The 21,197-nt window shown below is 48.4% G+C and overlaps 2 protein-coding genes across 3 annotated transcripts in view; both read left to right on the top strand.

Annotated features, from left to right (window-relative positions):
* The window catches only part of LOC122388173 (WASH complex subunit 4-like), a 32,470-nt gene extending 22,319 nt beyond the window's left edge, over positions 1 to 10,151 (top strand). Inside the window, exon 2 of the mRNA XM_043379021.1 lies at positions 6,541 to 10,151. Coding sequence (XP_043234956.1) covers positions 6,568 to 9,834 — 3,267 coding nt within the window. The 5' untranslated portion in view covers positions 6,541 to 6,567 and the 3' untranslated portion in view covers positions 9,835 to 10,151. The remainder of the gene's footprint in view (positions 1 to 6,540) is intronic.
* LOC122388174 (tubulin-folding cofactor B-like) overlaps positions 1 to 21,197 on the top strand; it is a 121,857-nt gene that overhangs the window by 22,500 nt on the left and 78,160 nt on the right. The window lies entirely within an intron of this gene.

Here is a 21,197-nt window from a genome sequence, read left to right as displayed (position 1 = left end):
TGAAGATCACAGTCGTCCTCATCCGAGGTCGCTGGCGCCCCTCATCACTGGCGTCCATCTAAACGGAGATTACAGCTGCCTCATCTTAAGATCGGTGGCAACCCTCTGAAACCAATGGCACCCTTCTTAGAGTACCTGGCGCCCCTCTGAAAATCACATTCGCCCCATCCGAGACAACGCCCCTTGACACTACAGTCGCCCCACCCAAGCTCAAAACGCCCCTCCAGAGCGTGCGGCGCCCTGCTGAAGGCAACATTGGCCCCATCCATGCCCAATGGTGCATACAACACAGCAGGGTTGTGCTCGACTCAAAAAATTTGCCGACTCGACTCAGCATTCAACTTCAGAAAGCCCTGACTCAACTCTGACTCAACCAAGCAGCTGATTTTTTCCCTTGACTCGACTCATGACTCAAGCGTCTCAATGAAAATATGAGTTGACTCAAACTTGACTCAAATTTTTTGGTTGAGTCAAGTGTGTTGACTCAAAATTGACTCAGATAAAAAAGTTGTTGAGCGGGGGGGGGGGGGGTGCAAAAAAAAAATCCGGCAGCAGGGCCAGGCCTAAGTTGTTAAGCGGGGAGAATGAAAAGCTTATATACTGTTTCTAGAAAGATGAGTCAGCTGATCAATGTTCCTAAATGTTTTTGACTCAACTTAATGTCAAAAGTTATTTTACTGACTCAACTCTGACTCAACTCAACACCTTAATATTTTTGTCTGACTCAACTCTGACTCAACTCAACAGCTCAACATTTTATCCGACTCGACTCAAACCTGACTCATCTGAGTCAGAGTTGAGTCAAATCTCTGACTCGACTCATGAGTCAAGCACAACCCTGCAACACAGTCTAAAGATCACAGTCGCCCCATCAATCAGAGATCGCTGGCGCCCCTCAAGAGCCACTGGCGCCCACCTGAACCGGGACTTCAGTCGACCCATCCTAGATCAATGGCGACTCTATGAAACCACTGGCGCCCCTCTGAAAATCCCAGTCGGACCATCCGAGATCAATGGCGCCCCGTCCCATTCAAGATCGATAGCGCCCCCCCCCCCTCTCCTGAAACCACTGACGCTAAGTAATTATTTGACAATGGGGCTTTCTCATCGACACCAAGGGCCTTTTTCAAGATGCAGCAGCCAGGCGGCGCCGAGCTGGGCTAGGATGTGCCAAGCGTTTCTTATAAGGCAGCCTCGTTAGTGCCACCCCTCGTTGCGATACCGCCCCTCAATTTGCGACGCCGCCCCTTCACCGTACAATGCCACTCTTCAATGCAAGTGGTACCCCTCAGGCGCAGTGCCGCCCATTATTGCAATGCCGCCCCCGCCTAGCAGTGCGGTACCGCCCCCAGCGTATGCGTTTTTTTAATTGAACCTGCTGGGGGTGTTTGAACACCCACTTCTAACTCAGCTTGTGTAGATTAACCGGCTCGAGCGCGGGCGCGCGACAGACTCGTGCACGCAGCACTGGGGCAAAGTGACTGTGTTCTGCGTCTTGTTTACCACTTATGAGCGAAATAAAGTTGCTAGCATAAAAAAAAACTCAGCTTGTGGGCCACGTCGAGACACGCAGTAGGCGGCGTTCGAAAGAGCGTCAAAAACTATTATAAAATTACTTAGGTCATTGTTAAGGTTAGGTCGAACTGGTCGAAGGTCAGGTCACTAGAGACAACCAGAAATCAAATTTCCCCGATTTTGGCATTTTTCGACAAAGCGGCGCATAAGTCAGGATTCAGAAAGAGATTGAGCTACAGCGCCGCAGCAAAGCGCAATCGATACCTCTTTTCATGCTCTTTCTTATTAATTATCTCAGATTTGACCTAAGGTAGGTAAACGTTTTAGCCGTTAAAATATACGTATTTGCGTTGGACGTTTATCTGTAATACCTTTTGGTTCAGACCTGCACGAGATTAGTTTAACCGGCAACGTGTTCCATTTTTCGAGACTAGTCAAATGACTAGAATTTGACATTAAATTTGACCTAAGGTGAAGGTCATCACCTAGCCGGGAAAGGTCATACTACATATTAGTCGATCCGTATTGTCGAGAAGGAAAATAATTATATGAGGCGTTTCATTGCTCTACCATATCTCTATCAAAAGTTATTGTCCAAAACCTACTGGAGACCTTTCATGACCTGAGATGACCTCAGAAACATAAAAGTGGTCACATCACGAGTGAAATTTTCCGATGAAATTTGTCATATATACCTGTATCCCGATGTCTGAGGGTGTTTTCGTTCAGAAGGAGAGCATTTCAATTTTCTCCCAGTAAACTGCGCCGTCATGCTGGTGGGGGGGGGGGGGGGCGTTTTTACGCCCTTCCCCTTAGGTTTTTCGCGAATATCTCAAAAACAGCGTCGCCAAGCGCTATCGTTTTTGGTACACATGTTTATACATCTTTCCCACACAATTTGAGAAAATTTTAGACCCAGGTCGTTCAAGGTCAGGTCACCAGGTCACGTCAAGTGACCTTACCTCAGAAAAAGTTTAAAGACTCGCGATAGCTACACCGACTGAACGATCAGTTTTGAAACTTTCAGAGATTGATGAGACTAACAATATGTATAACATGTTTATCTCGGACTTTTTATATCTGTGACCTAAGGTCAGGTCAATTTTGCGACCTCTCCATTACAAGTCAATGGGAGAAACTGAAATGCGCCTCTTTTGGACGCATGTTGTTCAATGCCCTCTCAAACATCGGTTCATAGGTAAACAAAACACACTGAATAGGAAAAATGCACATGTGAGTTGTGACTCTCATGTATGCTCCTGAGGTCATCCCAGGCCGTGAACGGTCACCAGCAGTTTTTTGGCTATAACTTTTGATAAAAATATGCTAGAGCGGTGAAACTACGTCAGATGTGTTCAGCTCGACGATACGGATTGACTGATATGCAGCATGACCCTTTCCGGTCAGGTCATGACCTTGACCTGAGGTCAAATTTTAAAATGACATTTCAATGTCAACGTATAGTTCTTTCGACGCGTCTCGACGGGAGGAACACGATGCTGGCAAAATAAATCTCGTCACTGTCTTGAGGCAAAAAGTATTGCTGAAAACGTTTTTCTTAAAAACAGATATTTTTGGAGTTTTGCCATCTGGAGCTAAACCGTGGACCCGAGGTCAATTCTGAGGGAATAATCAGAAAGGTCTGTAAAAAGGCTATCGAATGTGCTTTTCCGCGGCGCTGTAGCTCTATTGGTTCCCGATTTATCCGTTGGCAGTTTCCAAAATTGTTTAAATGGACTACATTTGACATTTGATGACCTCTGGCGACCTGACCTTTGACCTGACCTGAAAACTAAACAAAGTGTTTCCGTCATTATTTTGACGCTCTTTCGATTGCCGCTTACCGCGTGTCGCTACGTGGCCCAGGAGCCAAGTTAGAGTGGGTCGCGTGAAAACTGAAAACGCCCCCCCCCCAGCATGACACGGAAAACACAGGCCACCAGCACGGCGCGGTTTAACTAATAGGTAATGGAGAGGTCGCAAAATTGACCTGTCCCTCAATGTGGATATTTTGTCTGGAGATTACGCAAGGCGAATGCTCGGTGAGATCAGCAGGTATCTATGGCGCTTATTCAAAGTCAATCATGCACACTCACATCATCAAAGGTCGTCTTCTATACTACGTCGGCCGAGGACATCCTTTACCTTAGTGCCACTATATGGGACAGTCTCACGCCTCATCCATCTGGCACTCATGCAGTCACCCACGTCCACAAGTAGGGGCTGCGCGCACTATAGACATCTAATTTAAGGTATTTGTGGAGAAAAAAATCCAGAACATATGTAAGCGTTCGGTCGCCTCTGACTGCAGTCGCTGCTAGTACCTATGACAATCAGTTGGGATCTCATGGTGGATCTTATGGTCTGAAATGTTCAAGGCTTTCCTGGATTCCAATTTCGGCAATAAGTCGCAGCGTGAATCCTTCATACTACGTGCGGTCTTAGATTCTAAGCACGGCCACTCCGGTCGACCACAGGCTGCAGCCCACAGGTCACTTTGGATCAGTGAGTGAACCTGTATAATTTTTTTGCAAAGAATAAAAAATGTGCTCATCGATCAATGTATGTTTTACCGTTTCGAATTCGCATGGATGCGTTTTTTGAGAATAAAATGTCCGTAGCCTGAGCTCGTTTCCTATATCGTGCTAAATATTCAGCAAGATCAAGGTTTTTTGATAAAACAGCACCGGGCTGCAAATTGCATTAATTGGATTTTATGACAAATCAGCGAAACCTAGTTTTTATACTCGTATTTTGCAGCACCTAGTAAATCATGCATGGCATGATCATGACATGACTGACTGACGAACATGACTGACGCCCCTGTCGCGAGCTGACAATGGCGCCCCTCTCAAGGGAAAAAGTCGCCCCCTCGAGCACCATGCCCCCCCCTTTCGCTGATTTCTGGATACGCCACTGGATGAAGCCGATTTCTCTCCTCAGCGAGGAAATGACGATTTTGGAAAGATAAGCACTGATCTTCGAAAAGAAGTGCTGCCACCTGGAGCAAGAAGAGGAAGCTAGCTTTAATATGCCCGTTGTTTGTATGGTAGTTTGTTTTGTGGCCAGTGCCCTGTTTCACCGGTGATATCAGCACGCTGCTATCAAATTGCGCGAGCTGACGTATTTATTTATTTATTTATTTATTAAACTTCACGAGGCAAATCCATGAAACATGGCTATTCCTAGCCTCAGGTCAATTACATGCAATGGTTGGCCAATGGATGTCACACATACCTACATGAACCTCATACGCGGACACATGCATCACTAGTCACAATTTGTTCACAGTCATCACAGTCGCTATTTGTTCTGTTCCAAAGTGAGCCACTTGAACACCTCTCTTTTAAAAGCAGTGGGTTGCATATCACGCATTGAAGATGGTAGTTTGTTGAATGCAGTCACAATAGAGTGTAAAAACCTTCGCCTACCCGACTCAGATAAAATGCGCGGTGTCACAAGTTGATCAGAATGCCGAGTAATGCGCCGATGAATGTCGCGTCTGGTGGTAGGACTATGAGAGAGCGACTCGGTTTCCGACGTACGTCGAATCTAGTTAAGAAGGGTCAGTCCGTGGTAAAGGTACATGTTCTCAGCTGAGAGCCACTCATATTGCCGTAACACATCATTGATGTGGTCATACTTCCTCCGTCCAGAGGTGACACGCGCGGCGAAGTTTAATATCTTTTGAATGCGGCCTAACTGCGTTTTGTTGGTGGACCCATAGACAATGATACAATAGCGCACAATCGACAAGACTAGACCTTCCACCAGCCGGGCCAGGGTCGACTGCGGCAGACAGTGCCGGGAGTGGCTGAGACCACACAGGATGCCGGTGCACCGGCGCACCACGTCATCGATATGGGCAGAAAACGTCAGGTTCTGGTCAAACAGTACACCCAGGTTCCGCACAGTGGGGGAACCGGCGACAATGGCACCCATGAAGTTGATACGGACGGGTGGAAGCCGCTGAATGTTATGCCTAGAGCCGATGACTATGAGCTGCGTTTTGTCTGCGTTCACTTTCAAACCATTTTTGCCAAACCAGTGAGACAGCTTGGAGAGAACACTCTCCATGGTGAGCACTAGGGAGCCAATGTCGCCGGGTCCCCCCGCAACAAGAACCTGAGTGTCATCAGCGTATTGCACTATTTCAGCATCGCCGTCGACGTAAAGAGACATGTCGTTTGCGTAAATTGAATATAAAAGCGGACCTAAGGCCGATCCCTGGTACGTGCCTGGTACGTGGTACGTGCCAAACGTAATGTGATGACGTCACACTAATGACGTTTCGTGTAATCCGTGAGCTTTTTCATAGCTGCGTTTGGAACAGAGTTGCTGTCTCGTTGATTGCGTTTGATATATTTTGATGTTAGCAGCAATATTTGATGACATCACACCAGGGTTGTGCTCGACTCAAAAAAATTTGCCGACTCGACTCATCATTCAACTTTAGAATGCCCTGACTCAACTCTGACTCAAACAAGGAGCTGATTTTTTCCCTTGACTCGACTCATGACTCAAGCGGCTCAATGAAAATATGAGTTGACTCAAACCTGACTCAAATTTTTTGTTGAGTCAAGTGTCTTGACTCAATATTGACTCAGATAAAAAAGTTGTTGAGCGGGGGGGGGGGGGTGAAAAAAATCCGGCAGCAGGGCCAGGCCTAAGTTGTTAAGCGGGGGGAGAATGAAAACCTTATACTATATATTGTTTCTAGAAAGTTGAGTCAGCTGACTCATGTTCCTGCATGTTTTTGACTCAACTCAATGTCAAAAGTTATTTTACTGACTCAACTCTGACTCAACTCAACACCTTAATATTTTTGTCTGACTCAACTCTGACTCAACTCAACAACTCAACATTTTATCCGACTCGACTCAAATCTGACTCATTTGAGTCAGAGTTGAGTTAAATTTCTGACTCGACTCATGAGTCAAGCACAACCCTGCTTGGAAGCACTGTTTACGTGTCTGTTGGCATGGGTTGGGTGCATCACATCACACAGGTGTCCCCTGGTTCCAGCGAGGCCGCTGCGCTCCTCACTCGGCCATGGCGTCGGAAGCGCACGGCCGATGTGGCGAGCGCCTGCTGCGCCGCTTCTCGATGATGCTGGAGGAGCACAGCGGCCGGCTGGGGGAGTTGACCGGCTCGGCGGCCGCCGCCACCGGGCGGCCGCTGCTGCTGAGCGCCGGGCCACGCGAGAGCAGCGTGCTGCCGCGACTGGCGGCTACCGAGAACCGTCTGCTGACCAAGGTGCTGCTGGCGCTGACGGCCGTCTGCTCGGAGGCCGGCCTGCTGGAACGCGAGGCGCGCCGCGAGCTGGAGCCGGCGCTGCTCTTGTACGGCGAGCCGGGGCCCGCGGACGGCGTGCCGGAGATACAGGCGGCGCGGCTGCTGCCCACACTGCTGCGGCTGCTGGCGCTGCGCGGCCGCTGTCGCCAGGTGGTTGGCAACCTGCTGCAGCAGCTGGCGGCGCTGCACGAGCCGGCGCGACGCCGCCTCACCACCGTCGGCTTCCACGTCCAGGTGGCCTTCGAGCAGCTGGGCCACCTGCTGGCGGCACTGGCGCGGCTCGACCAGATCATGGCTCGCCACGCCCTAATCCACGAGCACTGCGCTCTTTACGGGCAGCTGGTGCGCCGCGCCCGTAGTCGGCCACAGCTGTACGGCCTGGATGTGCCGCGGGTGGCGCTGTTGGAGCGCTTACTGCGCGACCTGGAGGCGCGCGTGCTGTCGGCCACCCTGCTGGAGACGGCACTGGACCAGCCGCCAGCTGTGCTTGCCGACCGCGAGCTCCGTGACGAGTTTCTGCTGACGGTCAGTAACCTGCTGCTGGCTCTGGAGCAGGACGACCCGGACTCGGAGGTGCCAGACCTGGTGGGCATGGCCGCGCTGGTGGCACTGCACGCGCGGCTGGCACGCTCGGCCGATGCCAAAACGGTGAAGCGGTTGTGGGCGGCCGGCCGGCGGCTTCCGCCTGTGCTGCTAGGTGGTGGGCTCGTATGGAGCTTGGACACCTTTCTGGCGAATCACCTGCCCGGCTTTGACCAGATAGTGGATAGGCGCACGAGGGATGCGGCGGCAAGTGCGGCGGTGGCCGCTTTGACTTCGGCGGTAGCCGGTCTTCCGCGCGCTGTCTGCCAACAAACTGTGCAAGTGGTCGCCTGGAGTGCGCAGCTGATGGCGCGCCGTAGCGACGACCCGGCGCAGACGACGGCCGCCAGCGTGGCCGACGGGCTGGCACTGCTGCGGCGCGGACTGGCGCTGGCGCTGCAGGTGCGCGACGCGGCCCGTCAGCTGCTGGAGTTGCACGCGCACACGGGCCGGCCGCTGCCGGCGGCCACTGCCGTGCTCGTCTGTCGCCAGCTGGAGCTGCTGAAGGCGCTGCTCTCGGCTGCCGAGCAGGCAGAGCCGTGGGTGCGTCAGACGGCCTGGTGTGCTGCGCGTCACGCCCAATTCCGTGCCGTGCGCGCGGTCGCAGCCGTGCGCGCCCGTGTGGCTACCGACAAAAAGCTGTTGGCCGAGCGGTTAGACCTAGTCTCCGGTCTGGAGACGGCTGCGCGCGCCATCGGCGGCCCGGCCACGCGTCAGCGGCACCTGCTGGCGCGCCTGTCGTTGTCGCTCTGTACGCAGCCCGGCGTGTTTCGGGACGGCGAGCTGGGCCAACTGGCCGAGCTGCTGCGGGGCGTCCAGCTGGCCAGCCGGCTGTGGCAGCGGCTGTGCGCCGCCGCACACTGCGACTTCGTGTACTGGTCGCGGTCGCTAGTGCCGGCTTACCTGCGGGACGCGGTGGCGCGGCCGGACGACTGGTGCCGGCTGCAGCTGATGTGCGCCGCGCTCGTTGACGCCGCTAGCCTGCTGCGCCGCGGCCGACACTTGGCACCCGACCGCCTGGTGCGCGCTTACGAGCACGAGCTAGGGGCAGCGCTGCGGGCCGCGCTGCTGGAGCCACTGTGCGCCCAGGTGGAAACGGAGTTGCGCTTGGACGTGCACTCGCACCTGCAGCTGGCCGACCGGAACCCGTTCAAGGTGGGCCTGCGCGACCGGCGCCTGCTGCTGCGGGCGGCGCCGCTGCCGCTGGTCGCCGGCCGCCTCAGCGTGCGTCGTTACTGCGAGCGCTACCTGGAGCGCACCTTCTACCACCTGACGGCCGTGGCGCAGCACGACTGGCGCACCTACGCCGAGATGAGACGCCTAGCGCGACACAGGTACGGCCTGGAGACAACGGAGCCGCACCTGCCCGGCCAGACGCTCGAGCAGGGCCTCGACGTGCTGGAGGTGATGCGCAACATTCATGTCTTCGTGGCGCACTACGCGTACAACCTCACCAACCAGTTCTTCGTGGAGCGGTGCAGCAACAACAAGCATCTGAACACGCTCGGTATATCGCACCTGGCCAACTCGATCCGAACTCACGGCACAGGCGTCATCAACACCACTGTCAACTTTACGTACCAGTTTCTGCGCAACAAGCTGAGCGTCTTGTCACAGTTCCTGTTTGACGAGCAGATCAGCTCGCGACTGGCGTCCGACGCGCCGCTCGGCGCCGGGCCCTATGAATACCAGCGCGCCGAGCGATTTGAGCGAGCCATCCGTGGTCTAGGCGTGAGTGGAGACGGCCTCAGCTACCTGGGCCGGTGTCGCCAGCTGGTGACGCAGATCGGCGGCGCGCTGGGCTTCGTGCGTCTGGTGCGCTCGGGCGGCCTGCACTGCGCCAGTGGCGCGCTGCAGTTTGTCCCGGACCTGGCGCGGCCGGGCGAGTTGGGCGCCGCCGCCGAGCGGGCGCGGCTCGGACCCACCGGCCGCGCCGCCGCCCACACGCTGGACACCTGTCTCGCCGACTTGACGGGCAATGGCGTGCAGAACATGGATTTTTTCCATTTGCTGGAAGAGGCGCTGGCGCCGGCCCTGCGCCACCAGCGAAATGTGCACCTGCGCGCCTTCCACCTGCTCGTGCCGCCGCTTTGTATCAACCACGTGCAACACGTGCTGGAGGCCAAAGAGCGGCTGGTTAAGGGCACGCGCGCCGGAGCGCTCTTCACTGAGGACGGGTTCGCCATGGGCGTGGCGTTTCTGCTGAAGCTGCTGGCTTTGGACGGTGCGTTTGACGCGCTGTACTGGTGGCGGACGGTGCGCGCGCGCTGCCAGGCCCAGCTGGCGGCCGCCGTGCGCCAGGCAGACGGCGCCGACGCGCAGCTGCAGCACGCCGTGGGCCTGACCCTGACACGCCTGCGCCGCTCCCAGACCGAGTACGACCTGCTCTTCTACAACATGGCCGCGGCGCGCGTCTTCTTCCGAGAGGCTGCCGCCGTCTGAGAGCGGCCGGCCGCCGTCTGAGAGCGGCCGGCCGCTGCGCCGGTACGGTGGTCCTCATGGCAACAGTCGGCAATAGGCTGCCTAGGTGCGCTGTATTGAAGGTTCGAATGGACCCGGGGGGTGCGGAGGGGGCTTGTGTGTAATCCTACGCAGTGCGTGCGAATCACATTTAGCATGCTGGTGGCCTTCGCATGAATTGTAATCACACAAGTTGAAATATCAATTAACTGGTGATATTGTTTAACGCCTATTGATGAACTTGCTATTAATGACGCGGTTGTTGCTATAATATATGCACTATGCAGGTTGTCCCAAAAGTTCGTTCTCACTTTATGTTTGCACATAAAACAGAGGAGCTTACGTGTTCATCTATTTATAACCCTTTAATATGCTTCCTTTTCATTAGCATGGAAACACAATGAGAGCATGCCAACCGCCATGTTTCGCAGCCAGGGGCGTCGCCACGGATTCTCGACAGGAGGTGGGGACGGATCGTCCGACTAAAAACCCCAAATTAGGCATTGTTTCCGTACTTTTCAGGCCGATGCGTTATCCGTCTAATGGTAATTGGTAATGGACCGAATTCCTACACAGAACACGTTTGAAGTCAGATTCATTTTAACCCGCGCCCTGAGGTGGGATGGGGGGGGGGGGGGCGAAACGGCCCCCGTGAACTCTTCCGCGGATATCTCCTAAACGGCTGCAGATATCGCCACCAAACTTTCATGACCCCCCCCCCCCCCCGGGCATTATTAGCCCCGTTTCCATGACACAACTCTGAGCGGATTTGAGCTTAAATCGATTTAGATGTGCCATGGAAACGCCCATTTTTGCCAAAACCGCTTATAATTTAAAACCGATTGAAAGTCGGCTTAGATCGTCTAAATCGATTTACTTGAGATATGGAAGCATTTGGTTGCAAGATACTAGTGACTACGTGCTGTACCTCTTTGTCGGCCATCATGGAATGCATCGTGCTGAAATATTTCATAATTAAATTCGCTTGCGTTTCATAACCGCCGACCGCGATGATAGTTGTCAAAAAGAGTTAGGCGTGCAAAATGACATGTATTTGTCAAATGTGTTTTTCTTTTGTGACGACCAGACGGACCAAACTGGGTCACAGTCAACCTGTACAGTCACTGTATCTTCCACAAATTGCCAGGTTGTATCGTACAGGCACATAGCCACTATCGTTCCAAGACATATGGGCTCCCTCACCTGCCGTTCACTAGGCGCCATATGGTAATTGGAGTAACCGGCACAACTTGCGAAAGGAAGTCTTCTTAGACGGATCTTAGTCAACCAGGCACCAGCACGCCTCCGACCTGCAAACTTCGATTTCAGATTGAATGTTCGGCCTTGGCTTCATCCATTATCTTCGCTGTAAAAAGTTAAGCTCCCTTTGCGCTAAACCGGTGCTACTAGGGTGCTACTCAGATGCTAAGAATTTTTGATGCTTAGGTAAAATAAGCAGCATTTTCTAAAGCAGATGCCAAAATGTAGCATCACATGCCTTAACTAAGCATGTTTCGATAAATGGTTCTGCGACAACTGAGCGAACGTCATTTCAGCGAACGACATTTGAGCGAAACATTTTCAGCGATTATCAATTTAAGCGATTGGCTTTTTCAGCGATTGTCAAGTCGGCGAATTCAATCACAGCGATTATCAACTTTAGCGAGGACCAGAATCAGCGAAACCAGATTGAGCGAACATATGGTGGTCAGTGGGAGACCAATTGAGCGATGCAGTTACAGCGAACGACCGAACGCGACGAAAGTCAATCATTTGCTACTTTTCGGAAATTATTGCACTTCTTCACGTAATTTGAATTTTGAAGAAACATATGTACATCGGACGACCAACAAGGGGTGCATGGGAGGGCAGTGTGTCCAAAATTGTAATGATGCGGGGAAATCCGCCCATAATGAAAATAATGACATCCTAAAAATACAAATAAAAACATCCACACAGCAGTCACGACTCATAATAACAACCTCGAACCCAAACATCTAGGAGCAAGAGAAACACAAACCTCGCAAACTCATACAACACGCCAAGACAACCATTCGAATACCCCAAATGCTCAAATATATGACCCAACCTAAACCTCATTTAACATATCCCGAATACGAGAATGCCTTCAAAGTTTTATCAGTATTTAATATTTCTACATCATTTTCTCGTGGCATAAAAAGGGTCGAAGTCAAGTTTTATTAGAATAACGACATCCTTTCAGCTCTTTTTTTCTACATCCTCCCCTAACGTAAAATGAATTTAGCCACACTGTGGGAGGGGAAGGAGGCGGGCAAAATTTGAATTGAAAATGTGGAACGTGAGAGATAGGGCGACGGAGGGAATGCCAAGGACCAATAACAAACTAGAGAGATGGCACAGGGGAATCCAGTCTATGTTTCAGGGACCTCACCTAAATATCTGGAAATTCGTACGGTGCTTGGGGCAAGAACAAATTTTACAACATGGGGAACTGATCCAACTTCAAGCGGGGCAATTTCGCGAAAAAAAGCACAAGCAATATTGATCTCTGAACAAACGTTTGGTCACCATTATTGACAAAGAGCAGGGTGGGTTAGGGGGGGGGGGGTGAAATTGAACCGTTGGAATTTTTGACAAATGTAGCATTAAAATTGGAGCTCAATGCCTGACCTTTGAACGCGCGACATCCGCCATCCAGTACAGGATAACCATGAGATATTCCGGAAACATTCGTACGCATACGCTCGCAAAAGAAAAAATCCACCGTTACAGGACGATGAAATGTTTCGCTGAACTGACAGTCGCTCAAATTGTAGTCGACGAAATATAGGTATGTCGCTGAAACATAGCTTTCGCTAAAATTGATAATCGCTATATTTGATAATCGATGAACTTGATAATCGCTGAATTGCCATTCGCTGAAAATGGTTCGCTCAAATGACGTTCGCTCAAATGACACTCGCTAAAGTCGCTCGCACCGTCGATAAATGGATGCTTGGGTTAAGCTCTCGTTATAGAATGGCGTGATTAATTTTAGCACCTTATAATAATGAAGGTGCTGCATACTAGCAACCCATTTCATGATCTTGGAAATATAAATATGTGGTGGTAAATATCTGCTAATTAGGCTACTTAGGTGCCAACGTTGCGCTACACTGAAATACTGTAGAAATTAGCACTTTTTATGCTTAACAACTGTTATTAAGGTGCTTACGATTAGCACCTATTCCGATGGAACCCTGGACCTTTTTGTATTTGCACCTGAACGGAATGATGGAACCCTGAACGTATTTGCACCTTTTTTGGCGTTTTCCAAGAGGGGCAGAAGTAATATTGATAAGATGCATCTTCAAAACCTCTGCAACCTTCATCACGTGACTATTGGCAACGCTTTTGCTCCGAAACTGACAAATGAAACCAATTCAATTCATTATATAAGTCACAAAAGCAGCGGCGAGACTCTGGGTGTTCCGTGCTTCTATCCGTTCTATATGTTCCGTGTTCTAGGATACTGAAATCCTTCTCCTCCACGCCGCAACCCTCTCCGGGCTGGACAGGCAACTTTATCTCATGCGGGCTGCTCCCTTGGAGCGGCACCCGAGGGAGCGCACCTCGTAGCCGGGTGCAGTGAGTACCTTGGGGCTGGTCGGCCTGTCTTTCGGGGCGGGCTCAGCTCAGCCCCGGTGACTCACTAGGTGCCTGCCCAGACCAATGTCTCCCCCTAATTCCTATAATCCTTCCGGCTCTGAAATGGTCTCGTCAGACGGAAAGGGCCTAACCCAACAAAACACACAAACGGCGAGACATCTTTGATTTCTCACTCGGTTTGCGTAACTGCTGGTGCCTGGTGGGACAGCCTATATGGGACTCCTGTCAAAGTTCCGAACTGACATCGTATCGTCAATATGGACATCTACATTTGTAGGAGTTCAACTCCCTTCATGGTGACCGCCTGTGATCGGTAATGATAAGATATATATATTGGATAATACCTACAACTGATGATCAAAAGCAACCTGCATCTCATTGCTCAACCGTGGCTCTTCATATCCATAGATGCTAATGTTATGCTTGCAGTAGTATATTGGGGTATAACAAGAAGCTATTTGCGTGCTAGCCGAAGGTGCTAAACAAGTAACACCTCCTGAGGGCTGGTTTTTGACCCTAGCACCCGCAATGTGCGTAAAAAATACACCTTTCGGGTCTTAGATATGAGGTACTAATTAAAAAGCATCTTGTTAGCACCATACAGGAGCCATGGTGCTACGATTTTTATGGTGCTTAAAATAAACAACTCGAATAGCACCCTTTAGCCTGTTTAAAATAAGCCGGTGGGTGGTGCTTGTTTTTTACCATGGTGCTAAAGTACATTTAGCTGCTTGGCGGTGCTTAACTTTTTTACAGTGTTGGCGGCTGTTGTGAGTGTGCTTACCTTGCTTTCATTATCGTAACTTATCAGTTTTTAGCATAGCTTTTCGTAAACTCCATCTTCTTTTCACTTTTTGATGCATTTTCATCCTTCTTTTATCGCTTTTATCGCCGCCAAGTTCTTTGCGTAGTGTTGCTGACCTGATGTAATTTTTGTTAATAGTAAAACCAGAAACACGGCCATTACTAATCAAAGAAGGTTCTTCCTTATAATCTATAGCTTGAAATGGCATAGAGAATAGGTAGGGGAGGTTGGGGTAATTTGGCCGGTGGTGTAAATTGGCCGCCCCCACCTATACGACATCTGATAAAAGTGAATGGAATAACTTGAGTCTCTATTCATTTGTCATGAGAAGAACTAACTCGAGGACGAATGTCAAAACTTCCCTCCTCATAGTTTTATTCAAAATAAATAAAACGTGAATTTCATTAGAAAATGGTAACTTTTACTTCCCTTTAAAAGTTGTATAACATGTAGTATTTGGGCTGTAAACGAATTCTGACATCATAGCGTCATTTTTAGGGGTGTCCAGCGGTTCCAAGAGCAATTTCATCTAGTTCCGTACAGCCATGACGACTTTATAGACAAACATTTTCAGAATGGCAATGTGGGGTTATTTGGCTGGGACTGGCGGGGCAACTTGGCCGGTGCGCTCAGGGTCACTATGCTGGGACGGCCGAGTTGTTATGGTCAATTATCCCACAAATGCATAATTCATGACCAACTTTGACTACCTTGATGCCTAATTTCCTATTGGACAGCTGTAAGTGCATGTGACGTCATCAAAAATTACCACACGTTTTTTTTTGCTAATAAATCCGTACAGGAAAAAGACCCAGCCGCGCAAATCGTCTCATTTTGTTCTGCTCGTCAGGGCGGGTACGGTTAGTTTTTTACATCTAAGTTTGGCGTGGCCGTTTTTAGACTTTTTTCGGCGCACTGTTGTTGAAGTCATACCGGCCTATTTTACCACTCGTAGCCGAGTGGTTAGTCTCGGTCTGGGGCCTGTTTCACCAACAAATAAAACTTGTAATTACACAGAAAATGCTTGAGTTTACAAGAAATAATTACCAACATTTGAGATTTGGATTTCACGAAACCTTTGAACATGAATTTTGAGTTTAAAATTTGCAAACTTTTTTACAAGAAAAAGTTTGCTAGAAAACATGGGAATCGCAAACTTTCTGTTTCACGAAGACCAGAAACTTGAAAGAAAACATCGTAATTACAAACCTCAAATTCCAGTGGTCCTGACGTTCGGAATTTTGATACTTTTTGTGCAATACCTAATGCAAAACAGTCATATATTTAGAACAACTATGCTTTGTTGAGTCGTTTCATGCTCTATTTTTACTTAGCACACACCTTAAGAAGCAAAATAATCTGTATTAAAACATCATCATGTTTTGTCATTCGCGCGCCATAATTGCATTCAACAGTCTTCTGCTGTCAAATGTTTTGCCTGTTACTTTCTTTCAATAATAGGACAATGTGAACTATCATTTATATCTTTTTCCAACAGCATCATTATTTATAATTTAATAAGGCAGCTTTTGACATGAATACTAGACAATATTTGATAAAAAGAAGCAATATCTTTAACATGCTATAATTCTTGATGAAAAACAATTTTACTGTTTACAAGTTTATTTGCAAAAATTTTCTTATCGGAGGTGCCACTGGCGATGAAGCTTAGTGAAATCGATTTTTACGTAGTTGGTAAAAATTTCACCGGGCTAGGTTCAACGGTCTGGCCTGTAGTCCACGCAAAGCACCACCAAGTCGGGACCTCGGTAACGGACAGACGCACCCTCCTCAAATAGTAATATAGATACTTATGAATTGTAAACTACAAACACTTGTAATTACAAGTTTTTAGTGAAACAGGCCTCAAGTGAGCGAAAGGTTGGTGGATCGATTCCTACATTTGTGGTTGTTTTCTCTTAAAAAGAAGTCTGTCGTAGACACGCGTTTTTGGCCCCTGGGGCATTCCACGATAGATCGTACCACTTTTTCCAATTTAACACCCTCATATCTCGGAATTTGACGAGAATTGGTCTCAAGGGTAATCAGGGGCTCTGAATCCACCTGTAACAATTTCAGGCTTGAGATATGACTTGAGTGTCATTATTAAAAAACCTTTCCTCAGGACTATATGTAATTAATGTTTATGTTTTTTCGGAGTTGTTTTTTCGGAGTTGTAAAATAGTCATACCGGCCTATTTTACCACTCGTAGCCGAGTGGTTAGAGTCTCGGTCTGGGGCCTATTTCACCAACAAATAAAACTTGTAATTACACAGAAAAAGCTTGAGTTTACAAGAAATAATTACCAACATTTGAGATTTGTAATATGTAATATTTGTGCTTATCCTCTTGAACAACTCCGAAAAACATAAACATTAATTAAATTTCAGGCTTATCAGATAAGTATTTTTTGAGCTATGTTGTATAACATTTTATGGATCTTGCTTTGCAGCGCTAAGTTTGGTGGGCCATAACTCTAAGACGGATTATTCAAATGCCAAATGTTATATACCTAACATTGAACTTGCAATGAAACAGATTAATATGTACTTTTTAAATTTCGAAAAATACGCTATTTTTGATATATGACATATCGAGTTTTCTTTCATTTGTATTTTTTGGACCTTGGGACTAATTTTTTTTTAATTTTTTTATTTCTTAAAAAAAATATTTGGCTCATCGTTAAGAAGTATGCAAAAAAAAAATAGGAAGATGTTCTTTCTATAAATGTATTTATTTTACGTCACGATAACGGTTTCGAATAGTGATTTCGGGAGGGGGAGCTTGCAAGTGGCGTGGTAAAGCTGCCTAGTGAGTAGTGACATCACGAGTTACTGAAATTTCAATTAAAGTCTGTGTCATCTGAAAACATGAAAAGAGAGTTCATCCAACCCTCTTTCCTATAAGCGCGAGAGTGAACAAGGCTGTTTGGTTCTGACATTGTTTTGGACGCCAATGACCATAACTGTCCGAGATGAAAGTTACAGCACACATGCGTGGTGTCCTCCAGAGGTCTCACAACTTGTATATTTGGGATTTTTTTAAGGTCACCTGAGGTCGGGTCGGTCACGTGACATCACTGTTATAAGTCAATGGGGAAATATAAATACTGTTATTTTGGCGCCGAGAATGATCTAAAAGTATCTCACGTACATCGTGATGTCTTGCACTCCTTGCAAAGGTCAATGCTTCACTTTTGCACTGTTAACCTTGCGTGACGTCATTTATGACGTCACTAGGGTGAAACGAGTTTTTCGTCAATAACTCCCGATCAAATTGAGCTAGAGAGTCGGGAAAGCCACCAATGGACTCGGGAAGACCTTCCGAATCGAATGATATGCCATATGATACCCTTTGCCCAGCTTCGTGACCTGAGGGGCTCTGAACTGACCTTGACCCGAGGTCAACTACTTAAGTTGACCTCACCCTAACAAAAAGTATATCATTCGACGCAAGTCCCAGTCTTTTCAGGTCAGGTCACCAGGTCACAAAAACCGGTACAAGGTCAGGGTAAAATTGGACTAGCTTAGCGGCCACTGAATTCCAGAGTTCACTAAAATTGGTAACAAAGTATACGACGTATCATTCGATGCGAACGGACGTCCTAAGTTCACTGGTGCTTTAATTTTTGCTCTATCTTTACTAGGTAAAAAGTTATAAGCGAAAAACTTTTGACATGTTCTAGCAAAATTTTTGCACTCATATCCCCAAAACCAGGGTTTCGGAGTCGTGGTAGTGCTCTTCCGACTCCGACTCCGACTCCGACTCCGGGCTCCTGACCGACTCCGACTCCGACTCCGGGTCTGACACAAAGGGCAATGGTGGCTACTGGCTGCCAAAATTCCGCGTGATATGACGCGCCATGTTAGATCTACAGGGTGTCCGGAAAGTCCTGGCGCTTTTCAACATTTTTAAAATGAATGCCTTTGGTCCATAGATACTCAACAAGAGAGCAAAACAGTGACCAGGAACACCAAGCCACATGCTTCTGCTAAGTGCTCATTCGTTGTAACCACCGTCTGTGCCGACCACGGCCTCGACGCAAGGGCGAAAAAGCCTGCGGGTTTTGACGATGCAGGACATTTCCTGTCCTCCCGGCATGATGCGAGTCTTCAGCGACTCCAGGCTGGGATGAGAGGTGGCCTAGAGCTTATTCTGCAAAACGCGTAGCATGCCTTAGTCGAGCGGGTTAAGGCTGGGATAATAAGGTGGCCTTATCTCATTTCACCACGGTGATCTGGTCCGCCGAGCTTCTGTTAGTTTGGTTTGGACGGCAGCGGCATTGTTGGAGCTGTTGAAGTGCGAAATGACCCTTAGGGCAAGTCGCCTCGATTGTCGTGTCCAGGAACCCCTCGTGGACCAGCCTGTCAGTCATTTATTTGACCTTGACGAAGATGATGGAACATTTGTGTCCATCAGACCCCAGATTTTCTTCGATTGCCGCTGAAATGCTGCTTCAGTCTCAGCAGCTTTGGCATACCGTGGTCGTAACTGAGTGAGAATATTTTCTAAGAACTTTCCGATCCGGAATGCACCTTTGCCTGCTCAACCGTTCGCCGGGAAACGCCGCATCGCGCTGCAACTCGCGCCTCGTTCAAACCGCACCGGGCCCCCGCGCGCGGGCTCCCAGCGACAAGGCGCATGTTCGCCAATATACCTACCTAGCACTGAAAACGGTTTCAAGGTCATATTTACGCGACCCCTAGCTGAGCGGTGAACGAGGGGTCATATCTGCGGTGATTGGTTGAAAGTCCAATAATCACAGCGCGCGTTAGACGACGTCCAAAAGTGGCGCCAGAACTTTCCGGACACCCTGTTCGCGCACCGGGAGATTGCTCCGGTTTCGTTCATGCGGTCCGGTCACCATTTCTCCCACGTAGACGCAGCTGAGAATCCTTAGAGACCAGCGGCTGGCGGCCAGCTTGAAAACCCGCCGAGAAGCACGAGTGTGGCCGTATCATGATCACGGGCATCGCCATCATGTCGGTCTGTGTTTGTGTTAGTCACTTTTTGGAGTGATAAAAGAAGAAAGTAAAAATACAGTTGTCATTGAGTCTTTGACACTTGATAGTAGAAGTTATAACGCGAAAACAAAATGCTTGCCTACTAAATTATAAAAAAAAAACTTGAGAGTTGTAAGATGCAATGTTAGCTTTTCAGAACAAAAACAAGATGTGTGAATAAATAACTTCATTGTGATCACCGGAAGCGAATTTTGCCGTGGGGCCACTGGTTAAAAACAACTGAAAAGTGATAGCACTGATTTTAGACTTCAGTTAACTTTCCGGAGTCGGAGTCGAGGCAGCTGGACCGACTCCTACTCCGACTCCTGGCTGCTTGCCACGACTCCGGGTGACTCCGACTCCGACTCCGACTCCGAAACCCTGCCCAAAACCCCCTAAATATTGACTTAGGGTCACCAAACTTTCACAGGGGCGAGATCTCCTATGGACCCACCTACCCTGTAAATTTGGCGTTTCTAAGTGCCATAGGAGCCAATCGCGAGGGGGGGGGGGTCCTACCAACCCCCCTCGCCGTCCGTGTTATGGAAAAGGCCCTCGCCTGGCGAGGGTTAACCTGAGACCTTAAAATCGGGTACCAATCGCTGCGAATTGTAACGGCACACACGCTCGTTTTTTTTTCCGCGAGGCTCTAGCTCTATTAGAAGGGAAACGGCGTGTTGGGGTCGTATCAACCCCTCTGAAACCCATTTTGTTTGCGGGAAAATGAGGAACTTATAGAAAGAACACCTTTTTAATTTTTTTGCATGTCGATTTGCAATGACTTGAAGTTTCTTTCGAAAAAAATAAAAATGTGAACAAATTTGGTCCCAAAAGTCATTAGAGGCAAATGAAAAAAGATTAAGGTTTTTGTTCAACAATGAAAATTTTTCTTTTGAATTTTTAGAAAGAAATGTTAATTTTTGCTTCATCTTCTTTTTCTTTTTGCTTCATTGTATTGTTTACCGTTTGTTGGTTGCCTAACCCGTTCTTGAGTTATAGGCCATCAAACTCACCGTTACAAACCGGAGTAAAAAAAAAAATGTAATGCAATATATCTCAAAAAGTTTTGATCTTAGAAGTCGGATATTTTACCAGGCGTCTTTGGGGCCTATGGTTACCCCTAGGGCCGATTTTCATTAAAATCTGAGAGATGAGGGTGACGGGCCTGGTACGATCTATCGTGGAATGCCCCCCCCCCCCTAAGTTCACACGCCAATAGCGTACGCCCAATAAATCTATGACAAGTTTTCATATAATTAAGGAATAAGTTGCAAAAGAACTGGATGACAGCCCGCCGTGAGCATGCATCTTATCCTTCCAGGCGGTGTGGGGGGCATTTTTTGCCCCCCCCCTTTAGTTTTTTGATATATCTCCAGAACCGCTGCGCCGATCGTCACCAAACTTTCAGTACCCTCCCGTAAATAGCTATTGCACATTGTGACCAAAATTTTTTCCAAAGGCTATGATGGGTTGGCCGCTAATGACGTCAGAGTGACGTCATTTCTGCTATTTTCGACCCAAAAAAGGTTTCGCGAGAAGAGCTGTCAGGCCTACAGCTTGAGAGATACAGAAAAATGTTTCAGACATAAAAGGTGTAAAATTTAGAGGGCTACAAAACTGCTATCTCGGATTTTTGAAATTTTTGGATTTTGACCCCCAAAAATAAAAAAAACATTTTTTTTATATTAGCCAAAAAATCCAAAACGTTTTTCGAAAAAAAACGGAATATTTGTGATAGTGCCTACCGCCTTCTATCTACATACCAAATTTGAGATCGATACCTCTTTTTTTGACCAAGTTATAGCGAAAAAACTGTTCAAAATTGATGACGTCAAATTTTCAAACTCAATTTTTAGCAATTCTAGACCTCGTAGCGCTAAACAAAGACCACCATTAGACTCCGCGT

The sequence above is a fragment of the Amphibalanus amphitrite genome, unplaced genomic scaffold (genome assembly GCF_019059575.1).
Source record: "Amphibalanus amphitrite isolate SeventyFive unplaced genomic scaffold, NRLGWU_Aamphi_draft 000312F_arrow, whole genome shotgun sequence".
Classification (NCBI taxonomy): domain Eukaryota; kingdom Metazoa; phylum Arthropoda; class Thecostraca; order Balanomorpha; family Balanidae; genus Amphibalanus; species Amphibalanus amphitrite.
Note: the sequence above shows the minus strand (reverse complement) of the source record. Positions and strands in the feature narration are given on the sequence as shown.